Source organism: Hippopotamus amphibius, chromosome 7, assembly GCF_030028045.1.
Source record: "Hippopotamus amphibius kiboko isolate mHipAmp2 chromosome 7, mHipAmp2.hap2, whole genome shotgun sequence".
Taxonomy (NCBI): domain Eukaryota; kingdom Metazoa; phylum Chordata; class Mammalia; order Artiodactyla; family Hippopotamidae; genus Hippopotamus; species Hippopotamus amphibius.
In genome coordinates this window covers 52,104,499-52,118,330 of record NC_080192.1, presented here as the reverse complement: position 1 = coordinate 52,118,330, position 13,832 = coordinate 52,104,499, and the positions used below count along the sequence as shown (strand labels likewise).

The 13,832-nt window shown below is 34.3% G+C and overlaps 1 protein-coding gene across 11 annotated transcripts in view; it reads left to right on the top strand.

Moving 5' to 3' along the window:
• XPOT (exportin for tRNA) overlaps positions 1-13,832 on the top strand; it is a 37,537-nt gene that overhangs the window by 12,784 nt on the left and 10,921 nt on the right. For 6 of the 11 annotated variants that reach the window (XM_057740499.1, XM_057740498.1, XM_057740500.1 and 3 more), the window contains 12 exons: positions 138-306; positions 1,529-1,765; positions 2,922-2,960; positions 3,266-3,328; positions 4,621-4,745; positions 5,119-5,263; positions 5,422-5,541; positions 5,897-5,991; positions 6,575-6,644; positions 8,444-8,682; positions 9,643-9,928; positions 10,847-11,036. In XM_057740499.1, coding sequence (XP_057596482.1) covers positions 138-306; positions 1,529-1,765; positions 2,922-2,960; positions 3,266-3,328; positions 4,621-4,745; positions 5,119-5,263; positions 5,422-5,541; positions 5,897-5,991; positions 6,575-6,644; positions 8,444-8,682; positions 9,643-9,928; positions 10,847-11,036 — 1,778 coding nt within the window. The remainder of the gene's footprint in view (positions 1-137; positions 307-1,528; positions 1,766-2,921; positions 2,961-3,265; positions 3,329-4,620; positions 4,746-5,118; positions 5,264-5,421; positions 5,542-5,896; positions 5,992-6,574; positions 6,645-8,443; positions 8,683-9,642; positions 9,929-10,846; positions 11,037-13,832) is intronic. The other 5 variants (XM_057740495.1, XM_057740496.1, XM_057740497.1 and 2 more) reach the window with 5 other exon arrangements.

Below are 13,832 nucleotides of genomic sequence, written 5' to 3'. Positions count from 1 at the left end.
CATGCCGCGGAGCAACTAAGCTCGTGTGCCAAAAAGAAAAAAAAGAGATTAGTTCCAAAAATATAAGCCTGCAAAATATGGTATGTAAAACTTACGAATTTGAAAATATTGTAACAATTTTATTTCTCCATTGCCAGGTTTATAAATATGCTGCTAGGTCATATGTCAATAGAAGTTCTGCGGGAAGAAGCATGTGATTGTTTATTTGAAATTGTAAATAAAGGAATGGATCCTGTTGATAAAATGAAACTAGTAGAATCTTTGTGTCAAGTATTACAGTCTGCTGGGTTTTTTAGCATTGACCAGGTCAGTAAATTTATGTATAAGGTTTTGGAAATTGTTAGAACAAACTAGGATAGACAGTAATTTAAATATGCTTTCCTTTTCTTTTTGTTTTGTGTTTTTTCAAATGTTGGAAACTCCCTTGAGATTATAATAATGAAACCCTGTATCCAGAAAGCTATGTGTTATCTGTAACATTTGCCTTGAACAATAGATTATACCAGACTTAAACTTGAAGATCTGTGGTGGTGCTTACAATTGTGCATTTGTAGCAAACTCTCAGGTGATGCTGTGACACTGCTAGTTCATGCACCACAGTTTAAAAAGCATGAAAAAATAAAAAGTATAAGGATATATTGTACAGCACAGGGAATATAGCCAATATTTTATAATAACTTAAATGGAGTATAATCTGTAAAAATTTTGAATCACTTTGTTGTACACCTGAAACTAATATAATGTAATCAAAAAATAATAAAATAGTACCTAGCTTTAAAAAAAAGGAAGAAGAAGAAGCATGGCAATGCATTTTGACCTAAATTAGACTTATAAATGTTATATTTTCATCATATTCATTTGAGCTGTTTGAGCCTCAGCAGAGTTAGGGCTCTGAGTGCGGTGAATTAGTAATTTAGAAACCGAATTTGTAGGGTTTTATTTTTAATTTTATCTGTGACACTGATAACGAATTACTAAGAAGTCTTTGTATTGTTGATATGTCAGATGTACACCTCTGGTATTTTTCTAGCTGACAAATAATAGTGTTTTAACCTAATTTTGAGTTCTAGCACTAATACTGATAAGACCTTAGGCAGGTTATTATAATAGCAGTTTTATCTCTTTGTAGTGTAGTTGAGGTTCAAATTAAATAGTATCAGAAAGGACTGTTGTAAATTGTTACACATAGCATAATTTGGCAGCATTAACTTTATTAGAGCATATTTACTAAATTCAGCAATTTAGAGAGAAGGTTTTGAAACACGGATTTTTTTTTTTTAAGCTTTTATCGGTTGGCAATGTCTACATGACTGTAGTCATTAAAAATAGTTGCTTTAAAGACTTAGTACTAGTAAATAATAAAAGAACTCAAATTCTTAAACTTTTCCAGTCAAAATGGTAGAATTCTTAATGTCTAATGTTAGTTTAAAATTGACTTGTATAATTGGCACTTGATCTGTACTAACGTTTAGAGTTTTCCCGCTTGGTTGGTTGGTTTTAAATTGAGGTCTGTATTGATTGCTTGTAGGAAGAAGATGTTGACTTCCTGGCCAGATTTTCTAAACTGGTAAATGGAATGGGACAGTCGTTGATAGTTAGTTGGACTAAATTAATTAAGAATGGGGATATCAAGCATGCTCAAGAGGCACTACAAGCTATTGAAACAAAGGTGGCTCTCATGTTGCAGCTCCTAATTCATGAGGATGATGACATCTCTTCTAACATTATTGGATTTTGTTATGATTATCTTCATATTTTGAAACAGGTAAGTCCTTATTTTAATCTTTTTGTCCAGTAGATAATATAGAAACACCATAGAGAATTGGAAAATATGGGAAAAATGAAAATAAGAAAATAATCATAATTCTACACTCTGATGACATTTACTGTTAATTATTAATGTAGTTTCATCTTTTTTACTTTTTTTCCTTTAAACTTCTTAGCCAGAAAACAGAAATGGCCAGGTTCTAAAATTCACTAAACTAAAAAAGCTTCAAAATTAGTTATAGGTTTAGGTTTTTTTAAATTTTGAATTTGTGTTCATTTCTTTTCTTTCTTTTTCTTTTTTTTTTGGCCGTGTGGCATGCCGGGTCTTAGTTCCCTGACCAGGGATTGAACCCATGCCCTCGCATTGGGAGCGTGCAGTCTTAACCACTGGATCGCCAGGGGAGTCCCCTGTGTTTATTTCTAAGTACAGTAGAAATTTTGTTAAACATGGTTTATTATTTTATTTACATATGCATCATTTCTTATAAACAACTTTTTTACAATTAAAAATTTCCCCCTAGAGAGTTGCTTCCAATAATAGAACTTAAAATATAGAAGGTATGAATCTCCCATATTATAGCATGTAGCCTTTTAAAGAATTAGTAACTTCTCATTATGACATTAGGGAAAGCTGTTCTATTTTATTTACATTGAATTAGTTGAATTGAGTCAAGCTTAAAATAATTTTTTTCCAAACTGAGTTTAGCTTCTGTTGTAATATAAACATAACATGTTTCTGCATATATATGAAATTTAGGCAATGTGAAAAGGTAAGAAGAAAGTTAAAATCACTATTGGTAATCTCACTGTGTATCTCATAATGGATTTCTAAGCTTTTTTGGCCTTGTTTAAAAACAAGGTGAGATCATACTTTGCTGTTCTATAATCTGCTTCTTTGCTGAGTACTTTTATAAGTATCTTTAAAAATCAAATTCATCTACATGTCTTTGCCTACATGTCAAGTTACTTACTAGAAGTGAAATTACTAGATCTTAGGTTAGGTGCATTTCAAATATAGAATGGTGCTGTCAAACAAACTGCCCTCCAGAAAAGCTATGTGTATGTTTGAAAAGATCTTAACTGATTAGAAAAACATTCTGATAAGCAAGTGTAACTTTAGGAAACCTTATAGATGATTGCTTTCTTTTCAACAGCTTACCGTGCTCTCAGATCAGCAAAAAGCTAATGTAGAGGTAACTGGCTTCTTTTTGCTGCTTCTTTTTTTTTTTTTTTTTGATTGCTCTGGGTCTTAGTCGTGGCACATGGGATCTTTTAGTTGCGGCATGCATGTGGGATCTATTTCCCCGACCAGGGATCAAACAGGCCCCCTACATTGGGAGCTTGGAATCTTACCCACTGAACCACCAGGGGAGTCCCCCTTGCTTCTTTAAAACCAGTAATAGAATCTGTGTCTGCAATCTGCCTGGAAATATAGCTTAATTTCAAATTATATGAAATTAAAGGAGACTGACAAAAGATATTTTATTCTTAATTTTAGGCAATCATGTTGGCCGTTATGAAAAAATTAACTTATGATGAGGAATATAACTTTGAAAATGAGGTAAGAATTTTACATGGAGGAGAAATCAGTTTTAATTTTATTCTTTACTTCCATCAGATTAATATTTCAAGTTTTGATTATCTTAGAGTTCTTTAAAACAAGAAGTATTTTTAAAATATCTTGTTTATATTGACCTCTACTTAGGTGAAGTTGATGCAAACTTCATAATCCTTCATTTTTTTGTATTTTGTCCCCTTTAAAACGACCCTTTTAAAAACACCTTGTAGCATGGAACTTCATAAATATTGACAGTATTATTGGTGATCATATTTCACTTTATATTTAATAAGAGTGATAAGTTGAGGCCCAGTTTGTGGACCTCAGATCATAATTGTCTATGCAAGAGTAGGAATGAGGCACTTAACTGTCTCTGAACTTGTTCTGGTTAAAGTCTTGTCCAGGGTTGTCAGTGAGTCAGCTTCTCATCAATCACAAGGGTCATCAGTGCTTTTTAGCAACTCAGTGATGGCATATGCTATCTAGCCATGGGCTAACATGTTCTGTTACCCACCTGAGGCATTCAGGAACTTTGACCTGTAAGAGGATAATGGTGATGATTACCAACACACTGTGCACTACGCAGTACCAGGGCATTATGTATAGTATCTTTTTTTGTTTTTAATATATGTTTTTATTTATTTATTTACTTATTTATTTTTGGCTGCATTGGGCCTTTGTTGCTGCCTGTGGGCTTTCTCTAGTTGTGGCGAGTGGAGGCTACTCTTCATTGTGGTGTGTGGGTTTCTCGTTGCGGTGGCTTCTCTTGTTGCTGAGCACGGGCTCTACGCATGCAGGCATCAGTAGTGGCAGCACAGGCTCAGTAGTTGTGGCTTGCAGTCTTAGTTGCTCCTCGGCATGTGGGATCTTCCCCGGAACAGGACTCAAACCTGTGTCCCCTGCATTGGCAGGCAGATTTCTTAACCATTGCACCACCAGGGAAGTCCTGACAAATAATATCTTAAATCATTTGATATTAAATCATGGACAGAGAGATACAAGGAGTATAAATAAGGTGCCGCAGTTCTCACAGAACCCTATGTGAACCCATCCTGGCTTAGACTCTTGTTTTTGTTTTTTTTCCAAAGCCTTGCATTATCTGGCCTTTACTTAATCATCCCTCAATCACTTTCTCCTGTTAGACTCTTGTTTTTAACCTCTTTCTTCTTTACATAAATTGATGAAAAAATAAAAGTGTATTAAATTTGTAAATACAGAAAAACTAATGAGAATTCACCATGTTATGTGATTTAAGATCTTATAAATTTTTTGATGGAATTTTTAAAATATCATAGGGTGAAGATGAAGCCATGTTTGTAGAATATAGGAAACAACTGAAGTTATTGTTGGATAGGCTTGCTCAAGTTTCACCAGAGTTACTGCTGGCTTCTGTCCGCAGAGTTTTTAGTTCTACACTGCAGTAAGTTTGTTACTCTGTTTCTAACAAGTCACTGCTCTCCTTTTCTCCCTGATGATAGTCTGCCATAAGTGATTCACATGACTTATTAATTTGTTATTTATTAAGATCTTATGTGTATCTCTGAAACAATGCACTTTTCTTTTTGATTTATCTTGATCCTTGGGAAATACTGCTCTTTGGAATGTAAACAGTAAAATGTATTTCATTAGTTATTTATACTTTTGTGATATGAATTATGTTGCCTGGTAAAATTAACAATTGCTGTGACTTTTTAGTAATTAAAGAGGCTTTTATTGGTGTTTTTTATCCTGTGCATCACTAGTTGTATAGAAAATTTATATTCAGATTTCACTGACATGTTATACCTTGGTAGGAATTGGCAGACTACACGGTTTATGGAAGTTGAAGTGGCAATAAGATTGCTGTATATGTTGGCAGAAGCTCTTCCAGTATCTCATGGTGCTCACTTCTCAGGTGATGTTTCAAAAGCTAGTGCTTTGCAGGATATGATGCGAACTGTAAGTATACTAAAGATAATTTATTTTGAACATAATTTTCTGTTTTCATATAAACTAATGTGAGTTCCTTAATTGTTAGAGCTTAATATTTGTTAATACTGGGACATTCGGATGTTGTAGTAAATAAGGATAAATTTCTTAACTTTTTCCTGCTCCAGCTGGTAACATCAGGAGTTAGTTCCTATCAGCACACATCTGTGACATTGGAGTTCTTCGAAACTGTTGTTAGATACGAAAAGTTTTTCACAGTTGAACCTCAGCACATTCCATGTGTACTAGTAAGTATACCCTTTATTCTCAACTGTGTTATTTTCATGTGTTTCAGCTAATGAGCAGATAGTATTCTTTCTTTTACAACTTTTTCCAGCGCCAAAAGCTCTCAAAAACTCTTGAACACACTGAAACGAACCCTTCTTCCATTTCTTTAAAATGGAGTTTGTGTCTAGTCAGTTATTTGGAACAAATCCTCAAGGGCCTGTTTGTGTGTAGTGTAGGCCTACTTTTTTATTTGTACCTGGTTCCTCCTTCCAGAGCTAAAAAGTAGAATTTGATGTGAACAAAAATGTGTCATGACAATAGCAATAAAAGCCTTAAATAAGTACGGAAATAGTAAAAGTGTCTCTCTTTCTTCAGATGGCTTTCTTAGATCACAGGGGTCTGCGGCACTCTAGTGCAAAAGTACGGAGCAGAACCGCTTACCTGTTTTCTAGATTTGTCAAATCTCTCAAGTAAGTACAAAATTTTGGCTATTATGTTTAATTCTCGTTTTTAAGATTGTTAAGTAAGATGTGAATTGTTTTCTAAGAGCCTGTGGTAGGTTTGGTTCTTTCTGTTCTAAGGCTTTTTTTTAAAGGTTAGGTGTTCCTTTTTGTATCATGATGTTATGATTTCTTTTCCTTCTCTTTAGCCAGGTACTTTGTTCATCATTAAACACTGATTTGTTTGAATATTTTTATATGTTACATCTGTCATCACTAATGACATTAGTTACTTAATTTTATTGCTGTATATAACTATATGTCTTCTTTGAAATTCTAAAGCTGATATTCCTTAGAAATAAATTTTTAACTTAATTTATTGTATATTGTATTGTTTTTTACTAGTGTCATTTTTTTGGTATGAAAACTACTTATTTTTAGGCTTATAAAATTGTAATTTAAAAAATCATAGCTAGTCTGAATGATCACATGTGACTACCTTAGAACTGAACTATTTTTTTTAGTTCTGCCTTAAAGAGGGATTTGGTATTTCAGCACTTTTCCAGGTACTATTATTTATGTAATTGTGGTTTTCCTTTTTGCCTTTATTCAGTAAACAAATGAATCCTTTCATTGAGGATATTCTAAATAGAATACAAGATTTATTAGAGCTTTCTCCACCTGTAAGTATCTATCCTTCTAAGTGATACTTTTTCCCCAATATTGAGGCTGCATATCCCTTTATCCTTTATTGTTAATGCCTTTGTGGGCAGAGTAGTTTTTTTTGTTTGTTTTTAAATGGGGTTGAAGGGTGTGCAAAGGTTAGTTCTGTTTACCAAAACTCTGTTGAGATGTAGTAAACAACACATAGTAATAGAAATAGAAAGGAATCGAAATTTGACTGATAGATTTGGCGGTGTGAGATGTGGTCTGTTCTCTAGTGTTAAATGCCAGTGAAGTGTTTTTTAGAGAAGGAAAATTCAGTTTCTAAATTATTCTCTGTTTAGTACTGTGATCACATCAGCCATTTTCAGTGACTGCTACTAGTAGACTGAAGTTTTTCTATGAAACTTCTGGCTTGGGGTAAAAAAATGTCAATGCTGGTTGAGCTCAATATTTCAGTGTTTATTTCACTAGAAAGATTTAAGTTGAGATACTTATATAAGCACATTTTGACTGATGCACATGTTTTTGTGTAAAGCAAAATACTGACATAACTTTCATCAAAATGAAAAAAGTCAATTACTAGAGCTGCCACTTAAAAATTGTTAAACGTAAAATAATATTTTGTTTTCTTTTAAAATATCAGTATTCAGGGTACAAAGGTTATGTAATCTTATTGCATGAAAGGTTACTAGTGAATTAGATGGTTAAATTATCTTTGCCTACATACTAAAGAAACATACATATTAAAATACTTCACCTGGTTAATGCCAATTTTCCTTGACAGTTGACACTGACCCATAAGACTAAGGCATTCACAAAGCCATATTTAGCCATACTGTCTTACGGATATTGGAAATTTTTTATGTTTTTCTTATTGCACATATAAACAAGGACTTGTACTATACTTGTAATCTATTTTTAGTGTATAAAAAGACTTGATTCACAGTGCTTTTACTGAATATTGACTGCTTAATAGGGGTATAAGTACCTTGTATTTATCTAGCAACTTTACTTTTGTGTTCTCAACTGCTAGTACAGTGATTAGTCCTAGTGTTACTTAATAAGTGGTTTAGTGACTTCTAAATAGGGACATTCTCTTTTAAAAGATGAGGATTTTTTTTTGTTTTAAATAAGGCCGCCACATAATTTATCTGTTTTAAGACTAGGCTTTTAAATAATTTCTTAGCAGGAAGTTTCAATGTTAGACCTAGAGGGGCCTCTGGTATTTTCCCCTCCTCCCAGCCTCTCAGACTGCATAAATGTAAAAAATAGCAAAACTCATTTAAATGGATCAGTGTGTGGATGTTTGGATATGGGGTAATGAGATCTCTCTCTCTCTCTTTTTTTTTTTTCATTTGCAGTCTTACTTTCAAACATTCTAAAGCAACAACTGTTGTGTATGTGTGTGTGTCTGTTGTGTGGTGTTTGTTGTTATTTAACTCTTAAACACTCTTTAAAATGTTAACTTGTGTGGCCTTTGTCCTAACATTCAAAACACTTTGTATACTTGATTTTTAGCCTCTTAATAACAAATAAGTTTTACAAAAGAAAACAAGTTAGAAAACTAATAATTACATTATATGACCATTTATGAGGTCTTGTCAGGAGTGGAATTAGACCCATGATCTTTTGACCTTTAATTCAGTTTGTTTTCCATTATGTGATCCTGGGAGAAATTTTATTTTATAAGTATTCAGTCTTCTCTTTAATAATGACTCAGTGTGATAGATTATATCTCCTGTCCCTCTTGTATTTATTCTGCTTGAATGAGGAACTGAACAAAGAAAAACTTCAATAAGACTGAATTTCATTTTAGGAGAATGGTTACCAGTCTTTGTTGAGCAGCGATGATCAGTTGTTTATTTATGAGACAGCTGGAGTGCTGGTTGTTAACAGTGAGTACCCAGCAGAACGGAAGCAGGCGTTAATGAGGAATCTGTTGACGCCACTCATGGAGAAGTTTAAAATTCTGTTAGAAAAGTTGATATTGGCGCAGGACGAAGAAAGGCAGGCATCTCTTGCAGACTGTCTCAACCATGCTGTTGGATTTGCCAGGTGAGTGTGATTGCATTTAAATTTGTGAAGTGATTTTCTCAACATACACAGAATCATTGACTTGGATTTTTCTAGAATTGGGCATGCGTGTCTGCGTTTCCAAAACTAGATTGTCGAGAGAGTTGTCTGTTTCTTTTCTGAATTCATTGAATTGGAAGATTTAACTGAAGAAGGGAATAGATCATATGACTTTCTGCATTTCTGACTTGACAGCTCTCTAAATCCTTAACGCTTCTGATTTCTTCATTATGAATTATGTATTTAAGGATATTAGTTTACGTGTTTATATTGGATTGGCCAAAAAGTTAAGATATTACAGAAAAACCCAAACGAACTTTTTACCGAACCCAATATACCAGTGACATCAGTGGATCAGTTTTGGAACCTTAAAGGGAAGGTGCTCAGGCTTCTTTTTAGTTGTTGCATTGTGTTCCGAAGACCACTGAAGCTGCCATTTCTTTCTCTTTGCCCACACTTTTTATTGGCAAATGATAACAGCATGAAAGTTATACTGGTTGCTAATCAGAAGCTACATAGAGAAATTGCTCTACAGAAGACTTCAGTGCAAAAGCTTATGTTAGAGATGTTGTATAAATAACTTGATTCTAAGATTTTCTAATTATAAATTGGTAGTTTACAGATTGTGTAGTACAGCCTATTCATAATAAATAGGCTTTTTTCTCTTTTCTGCATACGTTGTCAGCAGGATTTTAGTAAAACATTTAGGTGGACTCACTTGAGAGATTGTGTTAATTACATTTCATTCCTTTAATTTAACTTGAGTCCTGTCTGGAATAGTAACTGGAAGCAATAGTTTACAAATAACCATATTAGCTAAAAATAAAGAATTGGCTTCTTTGTTTTGTCAGTTTTGTAATTCTTTGTGTGTTGTTTTTGATTACTCCATAAAACATTTGAAGAATAAACTTAAAACTAGTTACCTGATAATTGTTTATATAGTCGAACCAGCAAAGCTTTCAGCAACAAGCAGACTGTGAAACAATGTGGCTGTTCCGAAGTTTATCTGGACTGTTTACAGACCTTCTTGCCAGCCCTCAGTTGTCCCTTACAAAAGGATATTCTCAGAAGTGGAGTTCGCACTTTCCTTCATCGCATGATTATTTGCCTGGAGGAAGAAGTCCTTCCGTTCATTCCATCTGCTTCTGAACACATGCTCAAAGATTGTGAAGCAAAAGACCTCCAGGAATTCATTCCTCTTATCAACCAGATTACAGCCAAATTTAAGGTACCACAAACCTTCAGAGATCAGAGAAGTTCCTGACTTTAAGATCTCCTGACCTCAAGATTAGGCGTATTTATCTTTAGATATATTTTAGCATTTGACCCTTGTTTTTTTTTTGAAGTGTGAGTTACTTGAGGGCATGGATCATAGCTATTTTTTATCATCCCCAGTGTCTGCAACACTGCCTGACACATAGGAAATGCTTAATAGATGTTTTAATAAGAATAGACCTGTTCTGTGCAGCAGAAGGAAACTGTTTGGTGTTTTAGAAAAGCAAATAATACAACATTGAATATTAAATGTCTAAAGAATAAATTAAAAGCACGGTAATTTGGGTGCCCAAGTAGTTTAAAAATAGTTCAGTGTCAATTTTATGTACAAGCTGAGCATAAGTTGGCTAATAAAAATGGCTGACACACAGTGTTTTCTATGTTCAGAATCTCTTCAGAGCATTTTCTTAAACATTCATTTGATCTTTGTAACAACCCTAGAAGTTAAGTATTGTTTTATAGATGACGAAACGACAGAAGTTAAGGAATTTGCTCAGGGGCATGTAAAGCCCACGAGCTCAATTATATAAATTCATTTACAATTTAGCAGTAGAATTCATTTATTGAGAATTTAAATTTGAAAATATTCCATGGCAGTATCTGACTGTGAAATATGTCTGACGCCATGTTATTTGAACCTGAATCTTGAATTGTAGGAAATGGGATGCACTTAATGATCTTGAGGCTTTCAGTACTGTATATGCTGTATAGATTTTGGGTCCTAACATTGATATTTGCTAAATGAATTATGTAAATATGTATCCTAAATAGAATCTCTAGAAAAAGGCTTTATGTAAAACATGTTTTATCTGAGTTTCATATTAATAATTTTCTTATTTCTGAGATAGTAATAGTCATTTCCTCTCTTTAGATACAGGTATCCCCATTCTTACAACAAATGTTCATGCCGCTTCTTCATGCAATTTTTGAAGTTTTGCTTCGGCCAGCAGAAGAAAATGACCAGGCTGCTGCTTTAGAGAAGCAAATGTTGCGGAGGAGTTACTTTGCTTTTCTGCAGACAGTCACAGGCAGTGGAATGAGCGAAGTCATAGCAAATCAAGGTGGGATGCGTGCAGTGCCTAAATCCTCTGCTAAGTACTTGCCACAGTTGTACCTCTATATGAGCCAGAGCTAGTTGAAGCAAGCACTAAACTTTTGAAGTAGTTATATGTTGGCCCCAAGGATGACAGTTCATTACTGTCAGGGTGGGAATCTCTTTCACATAAAGGACCTTAAAATTAATTTGTATTGAGTTCCCATTTTCCTAAAGCAGTATTCCTTTTCTTTCTTTTTTTTAAGATGATTTACAATGTTGTGTTAGTGTCAGGCATACAGCAGAGTGATTCAGTTTTATGTGTATATACATACCCTTTTTCAGATTCTTTTCCACTGTAGGTTATTACCAGATACTGAATATAGTTCTCTGTGCTATAAGTAAACCTTTGTTGTTTATTTTCTATATAGTAGTGTATATCTTTTAACATCATACTCCTAACTTATCCCTCCCCCTCTTCCCCTTTGGTAACTGTAAGTTTGTTTTCTATGTCTGTGAGTCTCTTTCTGCTTTATGAATAAGTTCATTTGTGTCATGTTTTAGATTCCACATATAAGTAGTATCATATATTTGTCTTTCTTTGTCTGGCTTACTTCACTTAGTATGATAATCTCTAGGTCCATCCATGTTGCTGCAAATTGAAATATTTCATTCTTTTTTATGGCTGAGTAATATTCCATTGTATGTGGAATATACGTCTTCTTTATCTTCTTTATCCATTCATTTGCTGATGGGCATTTAGGTTGCTTCCATGTCTTGGCTATTGTAAATAGTGCTGCTGTGAACATTGGTGTGCATGTATCTTTTCAAATTTAGAGTTTTTGTCTTTTCTGGATATATACCCAGGAGTGAGATTGCTGGATCATATGATAACTCCACTTTAATTTTTCTGGTGTTTCATTATTAGTATAAAGAAATGCAACAGATTTCTGTATATAAGTCTTGTACCCTGCTACCTTGCTGAATTCATTTATTCTAAAAGATTTTGTGTGGCGTCTTTAGGGTTTTCTGTATAGAATATCATGTCATCTGCATATATGGCAGTTTTACCTCTTCCCTTCCAGTTTGGATACCTTTTATTCTTTTTTTGTCTGATTGTTGTGGTTAAGACTTCCAATACTGTGTTGAATAGCATTGGTGAGAGTGGGCATCCTTGTCTTGTTCCAGAATTTAGCAGGAAAGCTTTCAACTTTTCACCGTTGAGTATTATATTTGTCATAAATGGGTTTTATTATGTTGAGGTATGTTCCTTCTGTACCTACTTTGGTGAGAGTTTTTATCATGAATGTGTGTTGAATTTTACCAGTTGCTTTTTCTGAATCTACTGAGATGATCATGTAGTTTTTGTCTTTTCTTTTGTTGATGTGGTATATCACATTGATTGATTTGCGTATGTTGAAACATCCTTATGACCCTGAAATGAATCCAGCTTGATCATGGCATATGAGCCTCTTATGTGTTGTTGGATTCAGTTTGCTAATATTTTGTTGAAGATTTTTGCATCTATATTCACCAAAGCCATCGGCCTGTAATTTTCCTTTTCTGTAGTGTGTCTGATTTTGGTGTCACAGCGATACTGGCTTCATAGAATGACTTTGGCAGTGTTCCTCCTTCAGTCTTTTGGAAAAGTTTAAGAAGGATAGGTATAAGTTCTTTGTATGTTTGGTAGAATTCCCCAGTGAAGCCTAACAGTCCTGGACTTTTGCTTGCAGGGAGTTTTTTTGTTTGTTTGTTGTTTTTGTTGTTGTTCTGAGTTAAGTTTTATTTGGGGCAAAATGAGGACTGTAGCCCAAGAGTCAGCATTTCAGATAGCTCTGAGAAACTACTCTGAGGAGATGAGGGGCAGAGAGGGAGTTTTTTTAATGACATTCTATTTCACTTCTACTGATCAGTCTGTTCAGATTATCTGTTTCTTGTTGATTCAGTTTTGGTAGGCTGTATATTTCTAGAAATTTGTTCATTTCTTCTAGGTTGTCCATTTTGTTGGCATATAACTGTTTGTAGTATTTTCTTTTGATTTTTTTGTATTTCTGCAGTATCAGTTGATATTTCTCCTCTTTTGTTTCTTATTTTGTTTATTTGGGTCCTCTTTCCCTCTTGGTAAGTGTGCTAGAGATTAGTTGATTTTGTTTGTCCTTTCTGTTTCGGATTTATTTATTTATTTATTTATTTATTTATTTATTTATTTATTTATTTGACTGTATTGGGTCTTTGTTGCTGTGTGCAGGCTTTCTCTAGTTGTGGCAAGCAGAGGCTGCTCTTTGTTGCAGTGTGTGGGCTTCTCATTGCAGTGGCTTCTCTTGTTGCAGAGCACGGGCTCTAGGTGTGCAGGCTTCAGTTGTTGTGGCACACAGGCTCAGTAGTTGTGGTTTATGGGCTCTAGAGTGCAGGCTTAGTAGTTGTGGTGCATGGGCTTAGTTGCTCCTCGGCATGTGGGATCTTCCTGGACCAGGACTTGAACCCATGTCCCTGCATTGGCAGGCGGATTCTTAACCACTGTGCCGCCAGGGAAGTCCTCCTTCCTTCCGTTGACTTCACATTGTGTTTGTTCTTTTTCTAATTCTCTTAGCTGATAGGTTAAGTTGAGATTTTTCTTGTTTTTTGAGGGAGGCCTGTATCGCTATAAACTTCCCTCTTATGACTGCTTTTGCTGCATCCTCTGGATTTTGTATGGTTGTGTTTTCATTATCATTTTTCTCAGTATTTTTTATTTCCTCCCTTCTTTTTTTTTTTAGTAGCATGTTGTTCAGTCTCCATGTAGTCAGTTTTTTTCTTGTTTTTGTTTTTGTGGTTGATTTCTAGT